Source organism: Chelon labrosus (assembly GCF_963514085.1).
Source record: "Chelon labrosus genome assembly, chromosome: 3".
NCBI classification, from domain to species: Eukaryota; Metazoa; Chordata; class Actinopteri; order Mugiliformes; family Mugilidae; genus Chelon; species Chelon labrosus.
In genome coordinates, this window is record NC_140339.1 from 4,636,764 (window position 1) to 4,654,472 (window position 17,709).

At 42.7% G+C, this 17,709-nt stretch overlaps 1 protein-coding gene across 1 annotated transcript; it reads right to left on the reverse strand.

The window, feature by feature from the left end:
- Window positions 1–4: 4 nt before the first annotated feature.
- cdh15 (cadherin 15, type 1, M-cadherin (myotubule)) lies at window positions 5–11,278 on the reverse strand. Its single transcript, XM_084574896.1, has 14 exons — window positions 11,165–11,278; window positions 9,762–9,914; window positions 7,747–7,902; window positions 7,171–7,315; window positions 6,232–6,413; window positions 6,019–6,147; window positions 5,739–5,921; window positions 4,297–4,541; window positions 4,062–4,198; window positions 3,259–3,489; window positions 2,923–3,162; window positions 2,340–2,488; window positions 1,809–2,000; window positions 5–956 (listed from the first exon to the last, which is right to left on the reverse strand). Exons 1-14 carry the CDS (start codon window positions 11,168–11,170, stop codon window positions 756–758), a joined length of 2,349 nt encoding a protein of 782 aa, XP_084431022.1. The 5' UTR covers window positions 11,171–11,278; the 3' UTR covers window positions 5–755.
- Between the last annotated feature and the right edge of the window lie 6,431 nt (window positions 11,279–17,709).

Genomic DNA, 17,709 nt, shown 5'->3' on the forward strand with positions numbered 1-17,709 from the left:
AGGTGGGTGCTACATGTCTAAGTAACATCCACATGAATGAATGCCAGGTCCAGAAGTTTCCCAGCAGAACATTGAACTGTCACAAGATGGTCAATGTTATTCACTTCTCCTGTCAGTGGTCATAATGTTGTGGCTGATCAGTGTATGCATGTATGAATTATGAGTAAATGCCGCAAGAGTATCTTAAGACAATAAAAAGTTTCATTTATTCTCTAGACACCAGTAAAATCAAAATTCAATCAACATATTAGAAAAAAAATAAAATTCTTCACCTCCAACAGAGTGGTTACAGAATAATGTGTGATAATAAAGTCTGTTCTGTGTTTCCAAATAAACATGAATAGAGGCTGGAATGGAGGATTTGTGATCAGAAAAGAAAAACAATTCATATCAAAGCAATATTCATCTTATAAAATATAATAATAAAAAAAAAAGAGAAATACATTGAAAAGTTTTCTTCCCTTGTTGTGTATGCGTCATTACTGAGCCATCCAAGTCTGAGGCTAGACCACACCAGACATCGACACACAATTCAACACACGTTATGCTCCGTAGCATGGACAGCTCTTTATCTAGAGGCTGATCGCATGATTTTTCCTGAGCAATACTTTGTCACTTGTGTCCAAATGATCCTCAATAAAAAAAAGAACCTAAGGCACATTTAAGGCCCGTGGTTATGCGTGGCATTTATTTTCCCCTCGGCACACTTCTCAGATCTCGTCCCGGACTTAAACTCTTCGCAAATGCGTCCAGCCTTAACGTGGGTCATACATGTTGGCCAGTTTCTGAAAGCGTGGTCCCCAGTCGTTGAGGTAGTCGTAGTCCTGGTCTCCGTCAGAGCTGCTTGAAGCGATAGAGCTGAGGCTACCTGCCAGCGAGCCCTCTCCCTCGTAGTCATAGATCAGGGCGGTGTCGTACGGGGGGACGTTGGGATCGTTGTCTGCAGCGTCCAGGCCCTGAAAGACGAATGATTACAAGTTGTTGTTTTTTTTTTTTATAGTTGATAAGGCTCTTTTAATTACCAATAGATACTCTTCAACTACATGTAGTTTCAGTCCCAATCTGATAAAGAGTACTGAGGTAGGATAACAAAACAAATTAGATATTCAAGCACTGTTACCACGCCTGGATTGCCCCATGCTGTAATAGGAATCTATAAAAAGGCTCAAAGGGGGTTGAACCTGTTATCTTAAAGTCCCAAGACCACTTCTCTAATCACTAGTGTCCAGCTGCCCCGTGAAAAAGGGAAGGAGACCAAGTCGGTTGCTGTCTGCACCCTCACCACTAGATGTCACTAAATCCTACACACTGGTCCTTTAAAGTCAAAAAGAACAAAAGTTGGTTTTTAATGTAGCCTCAAGCTGCTGTCATATCAGAATGTATGTATATGCTTATACACAAATCAGCCACAACATTAAAACCACAGACAGGAGAGGTAAATAACATTGACCATCTGCTGGGAAACGCTTGGACCTGGCATTCATTGGTGTGGATGTTACTTAGACATGTAGCACCCACCTAGACCGTACCAGGCACCCCCACCCCTCCCCTCAACCCATAGGAACCCAAGTGTCTTCCTAAACTCTAAATTGATCATCATTATTGCTTTTATTATTACAGATCTAAACAAAGAGTTAACCTTCACACTACTACAGAATATGCAAAATCTAGATTTAGTTGTCCACTGTTGGGCTGTCTAGTTGAAGATCTTTTAAGTTTGAAATTCAGTGGCGCATGTGTGTTTTTAGATCTTGGTTTACGCACCTTATAAATAATAAAAAATAAAAGTCATAGGAGGGGGCTCTCACGTCATTGATGTAATCCTCGATGTCGGTGGGGTCTGCGGGAGGCCTCCGTGGGTAGATGGGGGAGGGCAGGTTGTGCGGGGCATCCTTCCTGAGGGGCTGCTTGCCTCGAGGGACGCCAGATCCAGGGTAGAAGGACGCCGGGGTGGAAGGCGCATCGTGGGGATTCCACAGCAGGTCGATGTTGAAGGCGTTCTGCAAGATGAAAGGAGAAGTTAAAGGCTTATTCTGACAATAATACACAGACTGCAATAACCAACGGAGCACAGCAACAATAGTTAATTCAATCAATTACAATTAATACCAATAACATGCTGTTAAGTATAACCAATAAGAATGTCTTGTCTTGTTGCACCACTGCATTAATAATGAGTTCTGCTTCCCTTTCCTCTCCTAAAATATAAGAATTCTTCCATTTTATAAAAGTGTATTGTATTTGCTGTTAACTGTATTTTCCTCTTTATGCATCCACTGGCACAAGACTTTCCTCCGGGGTTAATAAAGTTCTTCTTTCCTTTCTTATCTGAACCTCACCTCGTCCTCCTCGCCGCCTCCCTGTTCATCGTAGTTGAAGACATTGTCCCGTATGTCGTCTTCCGATTCCCCGACAAGCAGACCTGTTCCTTTCTTGATATGGTGGCGTCTTCCACAGGTGGTCACCGCCACAGTGAGGAGTAGCAGCACTGCAAACGGTGATTGATTTGTGATTAAATAGCTGTTTAACTGCAGATTGTCATTCTTCTTGAATCAAAATAACTTATTCAGTCACTGCAGCTCTCTCTTGTCAAGGCACGATAGGATTTCCACATGATTTTGGACGTCTTAAACTACTTCAAAATAGATTTGTACTTGTTTTCTATATTAGATTCAGATTTTCCTTTATAGTAACTTTTACACATAACAATTAAATAGCATTTCTCCTAAAACCAACGCCAAAAGTGTGCAGAAATGCTATTTTAAGTTGTATGTAATGTCACCAAAGTCACAATATGAGTTAGGACACACCGGCTTTCATTAAAAACAGCTGAAAATCTATGAGTTGTGAGTTGGTGTCATCTTGATTTTGGTTGTACAAAGAAAACAAGATGTTCATTTGATCTGAAGATCAGACACTTACACAGTAGGAGTGCAACGCTGGCCATGATGATGATGAGAGCGATGAAGCTGATTCCCACACTGGAGCCGAACACAGCCCCCGCCTCGGACTTACAGTCTCCGAAAGAGTCACAGACGCACACGGTGACGTTAACCTGAGCGTATGCAGACAGAGTTGGGCTGCCAGAGTCCGACACCAACACCATGATCGCATACTCTCCAGTTTCCTGCTCTACAACTGGCTGAAGCACAGCGTGAGTATCTGCAGCAGGGAGAAAAAGAAAAGAAAGAGGAAGTGAGTGTGCCGAGTATGGACAACCTTTATATTCTTTTTTTATTCTTTATGTTCCGTTCTTACTGTTGACTTGAATGAACGTCCAGTTGACCGACAATTCGTCGAATACTTCAAAGGAAAAGGGGGCAGCGTGTGGAGGGAGGTCTTCATCCACAGCGGTCACAACCAGACCGGAACTCCTCCGGCTGGTGTCCGAGCACACAGAGCCGCTCAGGGGGAAGAGGAGAGGGGCGAAGTCATTGGTCTCCTTCAGGGTGATGGCCACTGTGGCCGTGGTTGACACACCACCGGCATCTACGCACAAGTTAACGATAAATACACAAAAATTAGGTGTAAATGAATGACATCATGGTGGAATCAGTGGCATGGATGTCAAAGACTGGCAAATACACAGATCAGGCATAACTTTATGACCACCTTCCTAATATTGTGTAGGTCTCCCTTGTGCCTCCAAAACAGTTGTGACTCATCAGAAAATGGACATGGGCCTTCTGAGGATGTCCTGTGGTGTCTGGTAACAGATACTTGATCAGTTTGGGATCTAGTGAATTTGGAGGCCAGGTCAACACCTTGTGCTGTTCTGTTTTATTTTGAGTTGTTCCTAAAGTGTTTTTGTGTGTGTGCCTGTGTCAGGCTGCATCCTGCTGGGGATGGCTGCTGCCATCAAGGAGTGGGGGTGTCTGGTCTGGTCTAGGTGGGTGCTACATGTCTAAGTAACATCCACACCAATGAATGCCAGGTCCAAAAGTTTCCCAGCAGAACACTGAATTGTCACAAAATGGTTATTTACTTCTCCTGCCAGTGGTTTTAATGTTGTGGCTGATCGGTGTAAATGCCAGACGAGGAGAATAAATGGATAAACTGACCTGTGACCTTGACAACAGCACTGTAGATATTGTTTTTAACATGTGGCGATCGCATGTTAAAGGTCCTCCTCGCTGTAATGTCTCCTGTGCTTCTGTCGATGTTCAGCCACCTCTCAGGATCTCTGCTCATCTCAAACCTATCACACACAGAGCAGAGGAAATTATCCAGTAGTTTACCAGCACTTTTAATAACAAGAACACTCTTATTTTTGCTGCTGCTGCTGCTGTGTCATACCTCAGGTCAGAATTATCAGGATCAAAGGCGATGTTGCTTTTCAGCAGTGTGCCAGGGACCACAGACTCGGGGACTACAATCCGTATGGGGTCCTCTCTGAAATGTGGAGCTTCGTTCTCGTTAGCGACGGTGATCGTCACCGTGGCGCTGCTCAGCGGCTGGTTGGGAGCCTTGAGGCTCAGAGGACTGATGTTTTCCACAGTCAAAATCAGGATGTGCTCACTCTGCGTTTCATAATCTAGGGGCTGCAACAGAGGACAGAAGAGGAAGTTAGTGGCAGGAGGAAAACTTTGAGAAAACTGATGATTAGAATAAATGATAAATCAGATTCACAACAAAGGAAATTGTGTGTAATTTCATGTCATTTTAAACCCAGTGTAGCGTTTGATCAAGTCCAGGAAAAGACAAAAAAGCACTTTTCATTTATAACATGCAGTTTAAAACTGAACCACTAGATAGTGTTGTTGAGTTGTTTTCCCAAACAGACCTTGCAAACTTTAAGCTAGAATCTAAGAAACCTCTAGAAAAATATATACATTTAGTTTGGGTTGTTACTGGGATTTAAAATAAATGTGTATCGGACTTCTCACGAATGAAAGAACACTTTTAAAAAGTTTTTTTTATGTCCTGTTTCCAGAAGATTTAACAACCCATGTGTTTTCAGATATCCCAATATTTTTCCATTTAATAGTTCCTAGAAATATTCCTTGAAAGAACCTCACAATTTTGTAAAGAAAACACACTAATGTAGGTCACATAGGTCCCGACATGGCAACATAGAATACAAACTGTCTTGCTTCACAAACCCGGCTGAAACCCCCAGAGCAAGCACAAAGGCGATGGTGGCATAGAAAAACTCCCTTTTTTTTAACAGGAAGAAACCTTGAGCAGAACCTTAAGCTCATATGAAGGGATCCATCTGCTTGAGGCCGGCCGTGTAGAGACAGAAAAAGAGAGAGAAGAGGAGAAGAGAAAGGAAGATGGAGAAAGAGACATGCATTTGTGTGCTACTAATGTATAGCATGAGTAGTAGAGGACAGGTGCTCAGCGCATCATCCCCCAGCAGCCTAGGCCTATAACAACATGACTAAGATGGTTCAGTGTCACCTGAGCTAGTCCTAACTATAAGCTTTATCAAAATGGAAAGTCTTAAGCCTAGCCTTAAAAGTAGAAAGGGTATCCGGGTATCCATATTTAATTTATTTGGATTTGACCAGAGAAGAAATTGCTCTGAAGTCAACTAAAATGTCTCGGAACTCGTAAGGTTTGCCTACTTTTTACACAAAGTCTCCCAACAAACACACATCTTCACCTGACAGAATGTTTGCATGTGAATTCTGTGCCACGCCTCACTCATAGCTTTGAGTTTCTTTTAGATCTTGGATGGAAACAATAAAGCAATCATTTGTCTCCTCTTATACATTTCATTCAACCATCTGTACCTTCACCACCGACAGGACGCCCTGGTTGGTGGCCGGATCGGTGCTGATGGCAAAGTCGCCTTGTGGGTCGTTGGAGATGGAGTATCTGGCCTCCCAGTTTCTGGTTCCACGGTCATCCCTGTCCGTCACGTTCACTCGACCAATCTCGTAGCCGTTCTTGTTCTCCACCGCCGTCATGCTGTACTGCATTCACCAAACACAGACCAAAGGGTTCATACCAAAGTGACAAATGCCTAGTTACCAAATTATGAAATGTGAATAGCTATTTAAAACATCTCACTGAAGCGGGGCTGAACTGTGGCGCGTGGTTGTTGATGTCAGTCACGTGTATGACTGCCACACCTTCACTCGTTAATCCCATTCCCCCCATATCAGCAACCTGGAGTTTTAACCTGAAACTCTTCACCACCTGAGACAGATCACAGAACAATTTAGAGCAATCAACCGTAGAATGATGACATTCAAAAGTCACAAAATAAATAAAAAATCTTACTTCTCGATCCAGGCCAACATCTCTTGTGTAGATGGCTCCTGTTTCATTGTTGATACCAAACATGGTCTTGGTGATGGCGCTGGCAGGAACGCTCTCCTGACCAATGATGGAGTAGCTCAGAGCGGCGTTCTCCGTCATCGGGTCATCTGCATCTCTGGCTGACACCGTCATCACGAATGTGCCTGTCAGTAATAATTGAGAGGTTCTGGTCAGCTGAATATTTTTTGTTTCAAGCTGCAAAAAAGAACTTTAATTCAATCCAAATTCCTATCCGTCTTTATGGCATTAACAACAATCAAAAGGTTTACTTAATACACTTTACAGAACCCAGAGCCTGAAACCAGGCTCAGAGCAAACACTAAAGAAAAACTTTTTTTAACAGGAAGTAGCCTTGAGCAGAACCCTGCTCACAATCTGCTTGAAGCCGGCAGTTGAGGGTAGGTCCCTCTGTGGATCATCCCACAGATACTTGATCAGTTTGGGATCTAGTGAATTTGGAGGCCAGGTCAACACCTTGTGCTGTTCTTCATGATTTTTGTTTTTTTTTAGTTGTTCCCAAAGTGTTTTTGTGTGTGTGCCTGTGTCAGGTTGCATCCTGCTGGGGATGGCTGCTGCCATCAAGGAGTGTCATTGCTATGGGGTGGGGGTGCCTGGTCTGGTCTAGGTGGGTGCTACATGTCTAAGTAACATCCACATGAATGAATGCCAGGTCTAAAAGTTTCCCAGCAGAACAATGAATTGTCACAAGATGGTAAATGTTATTCACTTCTCCTGTCAGTGGTCATAATGTTGTGGCTGATCGGTGTACATTACTATAAAAATATTGACTATTCAAGCTTTAAGCTGCATTTCTGACTAATTGAAACAGACAGTGTTTGAAAGGTGTTCAAGTTTAATCAAAGCCACTTTCTGGAACATTGCTGTCACATTTGTCTGTACCTGGGATTGAGAACTCAGGAACTGCACCAACAAACTGGCTCTGAGTGAAGACGGGTCTGTTGTCGTTCTGATCCAGCACCACTATCTCTATGGTGGTTGGGTTCTCTAGTCTCTCTCCACTGGGCGACAGCGCAAAGGCTTTGAGCTGCACACACACACAGAATAAGAAAAAAAGTTTAATGATGAAACATCCGATTCATGAGTTATTTCCTACTGTGAATTCCCGCAAGCTCTCCGCGAAGGAAACGTCCAACAATCCGCTCAATATGACTCTGTGGTGCCTGTATACATCATATGTTGGCAGAAAGACATGTGCAGGATGTTTGGTTCATCATTGGTTACATCTGGTCTGAAAAGTCTCTCCCAGGGTGCCAATAACGGCCCTCTGAAACTGACCTCTGCAAGTCTGTTCTAGTGTCTGGGAACCTGACGTATGCTTTAACACAGAAACGTGAAGCAGCCCTTTGAAACACGTGCAAGCCCTTGCCGAGTTCATCGTGGCTCGCGTTAAGAACTTGGTTGTCAAGACTCATTCCAAGTGATTTAAAAACGTTCCTCGCATAAACACCGCCTTACCGTGAAGCTGCTGTATTTCTCCCTGTCCAGTGGCCTCTTGCTCCTGATCCATCCCGTTTTATCGTCAATCTCAAACAGATTTTTGGGCTCCTGGTCCACCCCGGGCCCCTCCAACTTGTATATCACCTCACCCGTGAAGATCTTGTCCGATTTGATCTAGAGAAAGAGAGATGAGATGCAGTTGATGATCATCAGAACCTCATGGGAAGGTGGGAGGGAGGATTGTAAAAAAGCATACGCTGTAACATCCGATGCGAGTATGTCGACAGTTGAGGACCTTGGGACCTGAACTTAAACTCAAATAGTTGGATGGTTGGGGTTAGAGTCTATATTTTATACATTTTGCATTCACTTCCTATGATGAACTGCTTGCACGGTATTACTCCCAGTACGTACAGCAGGATTTACTGACGGTCTGTTTTGCATGAGGAAGATATCGTCTTGGGAAAAGAACCCTACTGACAATAACTTCACAGCAGTATCACCTGCATTAGTTTTACTTATTTATGCATGTTTAGGAGGCACCCCTTTTTGTTTCCCCAGCCACATTTGAGTTATTAGGCAATTTTATCTCGCAGAACATGCGAGTTGCAATGGTGAAGCGTCAGTTCAACACAAAATATGATTTTTTTCCCATGGAGTCTTGTGTAATTTTTGTTTTTTTGTTTTTTAGAGATCGTAATAAAGGCTTCAGTCAAAATACTGTAAATAAAGCGTAAACTTGAACTAATACTGATGTTTTAAAGGAGATGGCCACTCCACATTTTGCTGCCGGCCCCATCTGCAGCAGTTCATTGCTTGGTTTCTATGCTGGTATTCTCCAAACTGAGAGAGCATGCAGACCAGTATCTACTCTAGCTAATGCACCGACTATGGATAAAGGCCTCATGCAACCAGACTTTAATTTCACCTTATACAGAATTATGGGGAAAGTATGAATCAGCACTGTTGGGGATTTTAGACAACTGTAACTCTGGAAGAAAACCGATTAGTGAAGCTTTACTTTTAAATACAATACACAGAATGGAGGATTTTGAGGGTTGTGCATCACCCTCATTCCCTTACAAATTAGAAGGGAATCAGTCTGGGAACCCATTTACTTGCCCCTTGAGACCACAACCAGTTTTTCAGGCCCTCTGGTGCAGCCAGTAGCCAGTGGATATGCAAATAACACGAAAACAGGATGTCCAGACCGAGACAGTCATGATTTACAGTTCGACTGTCAACTTGAGACGTGAGAATGGATTCGTAGGGAGATAAAAAGCATACGAGCCGACGGTTTACACTCGGTTAACAGGGGTATAACCACTGCAACATCTTTGTTTAACGCGTTTGCTTGACAAATGTGCGCGAGCTCGCTTGGTGACAGAGTACAACAGGAAGTTCTGCCTCTTCTGGTTACCACACAGGCTGTTTAAACGTGATGGGTAAATACACAGTAACCAGACAACAGCTTAGCGCGCAATAATCTCCCTTGCCAATAGATTTTGTATATTTGTATGCAGATGGAGGAAAAGAAACAAGCTGAAACAAGGGCAACCGGACTTTCTTGGAGACATTTTTCATCCAAGCAGATTCTTCTTCCTCTTGGTGGGGACTTGGAGTTTAAACAGAAACATCTGTGAGTGTTGCACATCAGAAACTCCCATGACTAGGGTCTGTTAATGACCAGTTAATTACCTGTAGTTGGAGGAAAGTGTTTTAATGCTGTTTTCTTTCCCCAAGGAACGGTACTCTTAGGACCCATTATCGTTCTGAGACTCCAGTCTCTGCGAGTGAAAGAAGCTGCTTGGATGAGCGGGAAAAAATCCTCAAGAAACTCTACAAGTCCAGCTGCCTTCATCTCGGCTTGTCATATTCATATGCAGATGTCTGGCTGTAGAGATTACTGACCGGTTTGAGCCAAATGTAAGCACCTGAGTATCCTTTTTAAGACAGACTGTGAACCTTTCATGATGAGTCATTATGTGCTGGTGAAATTCTAACATAAAGATATTATAATTTGACATTCGTACCTGGACGAGAGCTTCGGGAACCTGCTTGCTGTTCTCCGACACCCTGATCGGAGGAATGATCCAGTCCCTCTTCACTCTGACTATGCCCTCGCCTCGATTTCTCCATGGGTAAAGGGGCTGAGGATGCAGCTCCTCCCCTGCAGCGCTCCACACCTGAAGGAATAAAGAAATAAAAAAAAAAACAAACATGGCATGAAACTCACGGGAATATTGTGGATTTATGGAGATACACTGTGTGCACGAGTTTAATTTTTGAGAATTAATTTTATTACTGAACAACTGCAGTGCCCTTGTTCAGTCAAAATGTTAATAAACCTCAAACCTGAATGTTTAAGACAGTAAAAGTGAGGTCTTGTCTTTCTTAGGAGAACATCAATGTGTGCACAATTATTATGCAACCCAATGAAAAACCCACTTGCTCATTTTCTTCTGTTAAAGTGAGAATAATAGTCAAACAAGCTCCCACGAGTTCTCAGTAGGTCAGGTGAGGAAGGCGGGCCATGCCGTCATTCTTTCATCTTTAAGGCCTTTACTGGCCAGCGACACAGTGGAGTACTTGGATGCAAGCAATGGAGCATCGTCCTGCATAAAAATCACGGTCTTCTTGGAAGATGCAGACTTGTTCCTGCGCCGCAGCTTGAAGAAAGAGTCTCCTAAAAACTGGCAGGAGCTGATTTTGAGTCTATCTTCAACTGTCTTAAAAAATAATACCAGCCCATAGCAGTACCCCACCTCAACCTTGCCTCTGTCTGAGTTCCGTAAAGAGTCGCTCTCATCTCATCAGTCCATTAAACATTTGAAAAATCTGTTTTCAGATCTTTGTTGGCCCAGTCTTGAAGTTTCATCTTATATGTCTTGTTCAGTGGTGGTCAGGTTTCAGCCCTCCTTAGCTTGGCCACGTCTCTGACCACCGAACACTTCTGGGCACTCCAGGTAGCCTGCAGTACTAGAATATGCTAGCATTGGAGGGTTGGTGGTAATTCCTTGTAGCTTCACCTTTGACTCCTCTGTTGACTATTTGCAACAATACGTTTGATGCTTCGGCAATTCCAAGAGTGCTGCATCTAAAAGTCCCTCTGCAAGTCTTTTTGAGACACTTGAGAGTCAGTTAAAGATCAGTTTTGCTTCATCTTGCTTGAGAAAAAGAAGCTGCCTAATACTGATGGACACCTTGATATAGGGTGTTGCTCTCCTTAGGCCACATCCTCCCTCATTAAACATATGCACATCACCTGATATGCTTAAACCCAACAAGCATTCACACAGCTTGGAGTTGGAAAATATGCACAGAAATGATGATCTGTATCACAAAATACTGTAAAATTAATAACTGTGCACTCACTGCATAATGTTTTGAAGTAAGTGAGATCACATGAATTACATTTCACACCCCAGTAAGTCACCTTCATGGAAGACACATATTATATCATTATATTCGGTTGCAGCTGTTTGAAACCACGTCAGCGCTGTAACACTCCCTGTGGCCCGATGGAATGGCTGCATAGCTGCCGTATTGCTGAGGCCGACTCTAACGTGGATTCCAATTGTCCACGGCCTCAGTTTCAGGTTTCCCCCCACTAATGCGCGTCTTCACCAGCTTCCTTTGATCTAGGTGCAAACTCATCTCAGGACGAGGAAACGCAAACACTCGTGCCCGTTTCACAGGCCCTCCTTCACCACGCCGCCGACCCGGCTCACACAAACACACCCACGCACACATCGCTTGAGAGAGAGACACGCTCACACGGCAGCTGTCGACCATGGATTTAGATCCTGTGCTTTCCCACCCGCATTCCCACTCACACTCACAAATTCCCCTTTATGCTCAGCTCTGCACCTGACTGGGAGTTTGGGGTCACCTTACGGATCTGCTCTGCTGCAGGAATTCCACGGACACACTCGTACGCACTCTTTTCCCACACACACACTGGAGCTGACATACATGCATGTGCATCAGCGAAAACACCCACCCACGCATGCTGTAAGATTATATACACATTTCCGTGTGTTGCTTCCTGCTTCTCTCTGGGATTTCACTGGATTCAACATTAGTTCTCATATGTTTAACAGCTCAAAAGGAGCTTATTAACTTTCTTCTTGGTTTTACTCGAACCATAACTCAATATTTATGATTAATCTGCTTTAATAGTTGTAGCTGAGACATAAATGTAGATTTGTACATCTTATATACACATGTGCAAATCTTATATACTGTTGTATTTTATTTCTGTTATCATTATTTTTATTTCTATTTTTATTTTTTAACTATATTTGACCTACTTTTCTTTTTACAAGTAGAAATGTTATTTTCATTTTATTATTATTTTTTAATTATATTAGACCTATGTTTCTTTTTACTAGTATAAATCTTGTATATTTAACTTTATTTTTTTTATTATATTAGATCTATTTTTCTTTTTACTAGTAGAAATCTTGTATATTTTATTTTATTTTTATTTATTTATTTTTTTAATTATATTAGACCTTTTTTTCTTTTTACTAGTAAAAATCTTTAATATTTTATTGTATTTTTATTTTAATATTTCTTTAATTATATTAGACCTATTTTTCTTTTTACTAGTGCTTTTATTTATTTATTTTCTTTTTTTTTCTTTTATGTGCAACTGAGCTACTGTGACCACGCAATTTCCCTTGTGGATCAGTAAAGTCTATCTAAATCTAAATAAATAAGCTAAATAAAGGATACAGATTTGTGAATTATTTGGTGAATCACCCGTGATCCACGGCCTGTCTCCGGGGTGGATCGTCTGCCCCACTGATCCTCCGGCATCCTGTTGGACAGCGCTGGAAGGAATGGCAACCACGACTGACATCTGCCGGCCGAGTCAGAGGGCAGGCTAATCTTAGACTGGTCCATATTCTTGACCCCTCCCTGTTTAGCTTTTAGTAGCCATCGTCATCCACACGCTCAAAGAGATGTTTACAGTCGCATTCCAGCGGTGCGTGTCACCCACACGTTCGTCCTGACGGTCATCTCCTTTCATACTTAAAACTTCTGCATATACAAGCTCGCAAACCTCCAACCGACATAGCACGCATTCTGCATCGTTACTCAACCTCAGAATCAATAACAGGTGTGTCACAGTTGCATTTCCAAATATAGCACCTTCCTTCTAAGTTTGCCTGAATTGTGCACATTCGGACCAACGTGGGTCTATGCAAAACTCTTAACCAGTAGATTATGATTTGCTTTTGATTAGTTGGACCAGATTATGCTACGAAAAGTATTCAGTATTTTGCCATGAACCAAAGTAAACCTAAACTAAATTGAATGCAGTTCTTCCCGAAAGAATCAAGAATATGGTTTCAAAATATTGTGACAATCGATTCCAAAATCTGATTTATCCTCTGGTGATCGTGAATGTTTGTTCAAATCCATCAATCCACCCAAGAGATATTTCAGTCCTGGCAAAGACTGACACACCCACATTGCCGTCAACAGAGTTGCACCACTAATGCGCAGCTTGCATCATTCTTCTACACTTATCAGGCATAACATTATGACCACCTTCCTAATATTGTGTAGGTCTCCCTTGTGGTGACTCATCAGAGAATGGACATGGGCCTTCTGAGGGTGTCCTGTGGTATCTGATCAACAGAATGTTGTTAGTGGGGGGACTTTGAGGGACGGGGCATCAGTGGATCATCCCACAGATACTTGATCAGTTTGGGATCTAGTGAATTTGGAGGCCAGGTCAACACCTTGTGCTGTTCTTCATGTTTTTTTTTTAGTTGTTCCTAAAGTGTTTTAGTGTGTGTGTGTGTGTCAGGCTGCATCCTGCTGGGGATGGCTGCTGCCATCAAGGAGTGTCATTGCTATGGGGTGGGGGTGCCTGGTCTGGTCTAGGTGGGTGCTACATGTCTAAGTAACATCCACACCAATGCCAGGTCCAGAAGTTTATTTACTTCAACGTTATTTACTTCTCCTGTCAGTGGTTTTGTTGGTTAAGGTTTCACAAAATGTGGAGACCACACATGAGTCTCTTAAACAAAGTCAATTTATTGAATTGACTTAAATATAATATGCAGTCAGTAAATCATTCATGTGTGTAGTTTATACATTTGACCGAGTGAACGCCAGAATAGGAGAACAGAAGGTAAACCAAAGTTCAATCAAACCAAAGCTAAACTCAACCAAACCAAACAAAACCAAAAGAGGGAGACTGCACAGACACCTGTAGATATAGGTCAGTAATCACATCAACCCCAGGGGTCAGCCATCACTACTAATGAACAACTCCCCAAACACCAACAAATGAGGAAGTGGGTCTTAAGCCCTGGAAGCCTTCAACAAAGAGCATTCAAAAAGTTACCTATGGTATTTATAATCACTTTACAGCTCTCTGCTAAAGCTAATATAATTTGTAAAACTATCTTAATGAAATCATGCTAAATGTATTGGTGTCTTTAGTATTGATGGTACCAAACTATACAAGTGATTGATGAGTGGAAACAAGCTCAAGAATAAAGCACTGTGCACTGAATTAAGTGTTTTTAAGGCTGATGCCCTAGAGTAAATCAACCTAAGTGCCTCTCCTGAATATAAACCTTTACGTTACAATCACCGCATTAAAAAAACAAAAACATTTACTTCGCTCACTTCCATTTCACACACCCTAAATCACTGTCTCGTTCCAAACCTTCACCCTGAACAGTGTTTCGGGTAATGACTCTACCAAATACCTCCACTTTCATAATGGTTTTACCAGGCCGAGATGCGGTAACACCGAGGTGTCACGTTACCAATTAGACCGCTGAGGGCCTTTTCTGAGAGGCTGAGCGATGACACCACGGACAGATCAACTGTTTTAGAGGCTTTTCCCAGATACTTTTACAACCTGGCCTTTCACCTCGGACCCTCACTGAAGTATGGACAGCTTGTTTGGGGTTGATATGCCCTCCCAGCAAGAACCGTAAACCTGCTTTGTTGCTGATGAGTCTTTACCAAGTCGGGACGAAGCTGCTCCTACCTCCTTGATGCTGAATTTGGGGAGAGTTGGGACTTATGTGGAACTTTAAATCAAGAAATGTGCATTCTGTGGTAGGTTTCCGCAAAACGACCGCTGTTACGAGACATTCATTCAGTCGCAGCTGTTCTGCATCCAAATATTGCCACTGGAACAAATGCATTACCTCTTGGACACACATTCAGTGCAGTTGTTTTTCCCGGCATGCTTGTAAACTATCTCAGTGTGAAAGAATAAGTGTGGAGAAGGTTGATACCATGCTTCAAATGTGCAGAAATAGAGTCAGGATTTAGGTTTACTGTGACATGCTTTTTTTTTAAACGTCTGGATTGATTGGTAAAAAGCCTCTGAAGACGTGCAGAAGAGTGAGTTTAACACCAAATCTCTATCGGCCTGAGCGTCTCCAACAGTCGTACAAATAACTCAAGACTGAGCAGAGGAATGAAATGCCTACAGCATGCCAGGGAGTCCGTCCGGCCACAGGCTAGAGGTCACACAGGTGTCCCTCTGGTCACTTCTGCCACCGGTTCCCAGGACACAGACGTCCAAACAGTCAGTCCCCGGGGGTCTCGGTCTTCACATACCTCCTCTTTGCTAAGTCATGACTGCCTGGCATGGGCATGGGACGCCCTATTTATGGTGCCACTACAAGTGTGTGCCTCTCTTCTTGTCTGAGCAGATGTCTGAGATGTAAGAATGCTGAGCAAGGTTTTTAACAAGAAGCTAAAAGCAGGGCTCGAGAGAGGGGGGGTTCATAGAGGAGTTACTGGAGCTGACATGGTATTGTCTTCCCGTTGACCATGCAACTTTTGTTTGACTGTTTATAAAGCCTAAAATAAAATGCATCAAACAGTTCCTAGTAACTTCTTCTCAACTAATGCCTTCATGTTGCGCACTTCTTTTTGGAATGCATGGGTAGTAGATCACATTAATATCGAATTATGTGATTTAGAAACATTGGGGACACGTCAAATTTGAGCCAGGGGACGACAGGAAGGTTAGAGCTAATAAATATTACATTATAATGGTGTTCTTCTTTTTGTTTTTTACAGGAAATATCATCAGGCTTATTCTGCTAATTGGAATTAAGCTGAACAACAACACAACCTGTTTAAACTCTCACCTTTACAAACACTTGTTGAAAGAAATATTGTAGAAATTCCAAAGATAAAACTGAACATTTTTTCAAAAAGAAGTAGAATTTCCGAAATATATTTCCAACTTGCTTTGTCTGTGTCTGTCCAATATGTTGAAGCCATTTGGAGGAATGTCCTTTTCACATCCTCTACATGGGTGAACTAACTCACTCACTGGGGATCCAAAATGGCACAACTGTTAAACCCATCACACCATTGTTGCTGGATTATTCGTGTGTACGACCTCTAAATCAACAACTGTCACCACCGGGCCTTCCTTGTCTCAGTCTGTCAAAAAATAATGATGAATCACCGAGAAAAAAAAGAAACTGACTACACTGACTTGTTCACTTGACTGTGTTTTTTTATGACCTGGAAGTTTTCTCTCTACCCTTTGCTCCCTCTGAAACTCTAGTCGGCATAGAAACAGCCTGCAGGTATCTGCACCCGGCAGGACCTGTGATTCAGACTCTAAATCCTCTGACTGATTGTTTCCGATGAGTGAGACCTCAGCGCCAGCTGGCCGCTCCTACAGACCCTTAAATTGTACCCGATTTCATGGTCCAGAAGCAGCCCGCTCCTCTTTCCGCGAGGGGGATTACGGAGCGGGACAAATGGCATCACGTATGCATCTGGGAACAGCTGTGGCTGCTGCCCACTCCTCGCCACAACATTCGGCCAGCGGGCTCCAACACTTCAATCCAAACAGCAGTCTACGGAAAATTAAAAGGGAGCAACTGAAAGCTATCAGGTGACAATAATAACAGTCTTTGGATTTGAGTGACAGCCACTGATGGTTAAGTTAATTTCTTCTGACCGTTCATTAATTGGAACCTGTGACAAAGTTGTACTGGGTTTACTTATGAAGGATGGATCGCAACAGAAGTCAATCAACATGGGAATCTATAACCTCTGAGAATCAACCAGCGTGTAAAACACCGGGTATGCACATGTCCAGCCTATGGTTTGTTTCCAGAAATAAATCAACGTTTGTGTATTTCTTGTACGTGCGCTAATAGCTAACAGTTGCTTAGCACCTAGAAACGTGTCCTCTTCCAAAAACAAGGAAAAACAGGGACTCAAGACTTTGGCAGAGGCCGATATAGATTCACTCGGACATCTTTCACATGCTTGAAAACTTAAAGATCCAAAAGTTAGTCTGAGAAATGTTTACAGCTTGGATGAGTCAGATTAAATCGAACGTCAAGTCAAAGTGTTGTAGAAATCTCTTAATGCATGCTTGCAGTACATCGCATTCCTTGTGGTGGATCTCTCCATGACATAATCAAATTCCGTGTACTGTCCTCCACGTGCTAATTTCTTCGCTGGGAGTGAATTTAGCGGTTTGTCGGTGAAGAGATGAGTGTTTGTAAAATCTTGAGAGAGCAGAGAAGTATTTCGCCAATTTTAAATGGAGGTCTCGATGCATTTTTGGCATCCGTTGTGAACGCACCGACGGCTTTTCACAGCCACCTTTAAAGCTTACGGCAGCTGACTATTTGCAAGCGAAAAAAATATCGTTTTTAGTGGACCATTTCTTTAAATGCACACTTTTTTCCCCCCTCCCATGTGGTGAAAATTACTACTCTGTAAACAAACTGAAACTTTTTCTTTTTTCTTTTTTTGGTCACGTGGTTATTGCCCCTCTGGGACACCTCTGGCATTTGAAGCAGCAATGTAACCCCGGCGCAGCCTCACCACACAGGGCTTAAACACTTCTCTGATATCTGCATCAGACCCGAGGACCAGGATCCTGCACCTTAAAGGTCATGCTTCAGGCTCCACGGGGCTTTCAAATCATTCGCAGGATTACTTATTCATGTT

Bases quoted from the DNA above. Each gene is read 5' to 3' on its own strand.
- cdh15 (XM_084574896.1), bottom strand. The intron at 6,414-7,170 runs GTACAGACAAAT...TATTACTGACAG, and splicing joins TCCTGAGTTCTCAATCCCAG to GCACATTCGTGATGACGGTG. The intron at 4,542-5,738 runs GTACAGATGGTT...CCTCTGTTGCAG, and splicing joins GCGTCCTGTCGGTGGTGAAG to CCCCTAGATTATGAAACGCA.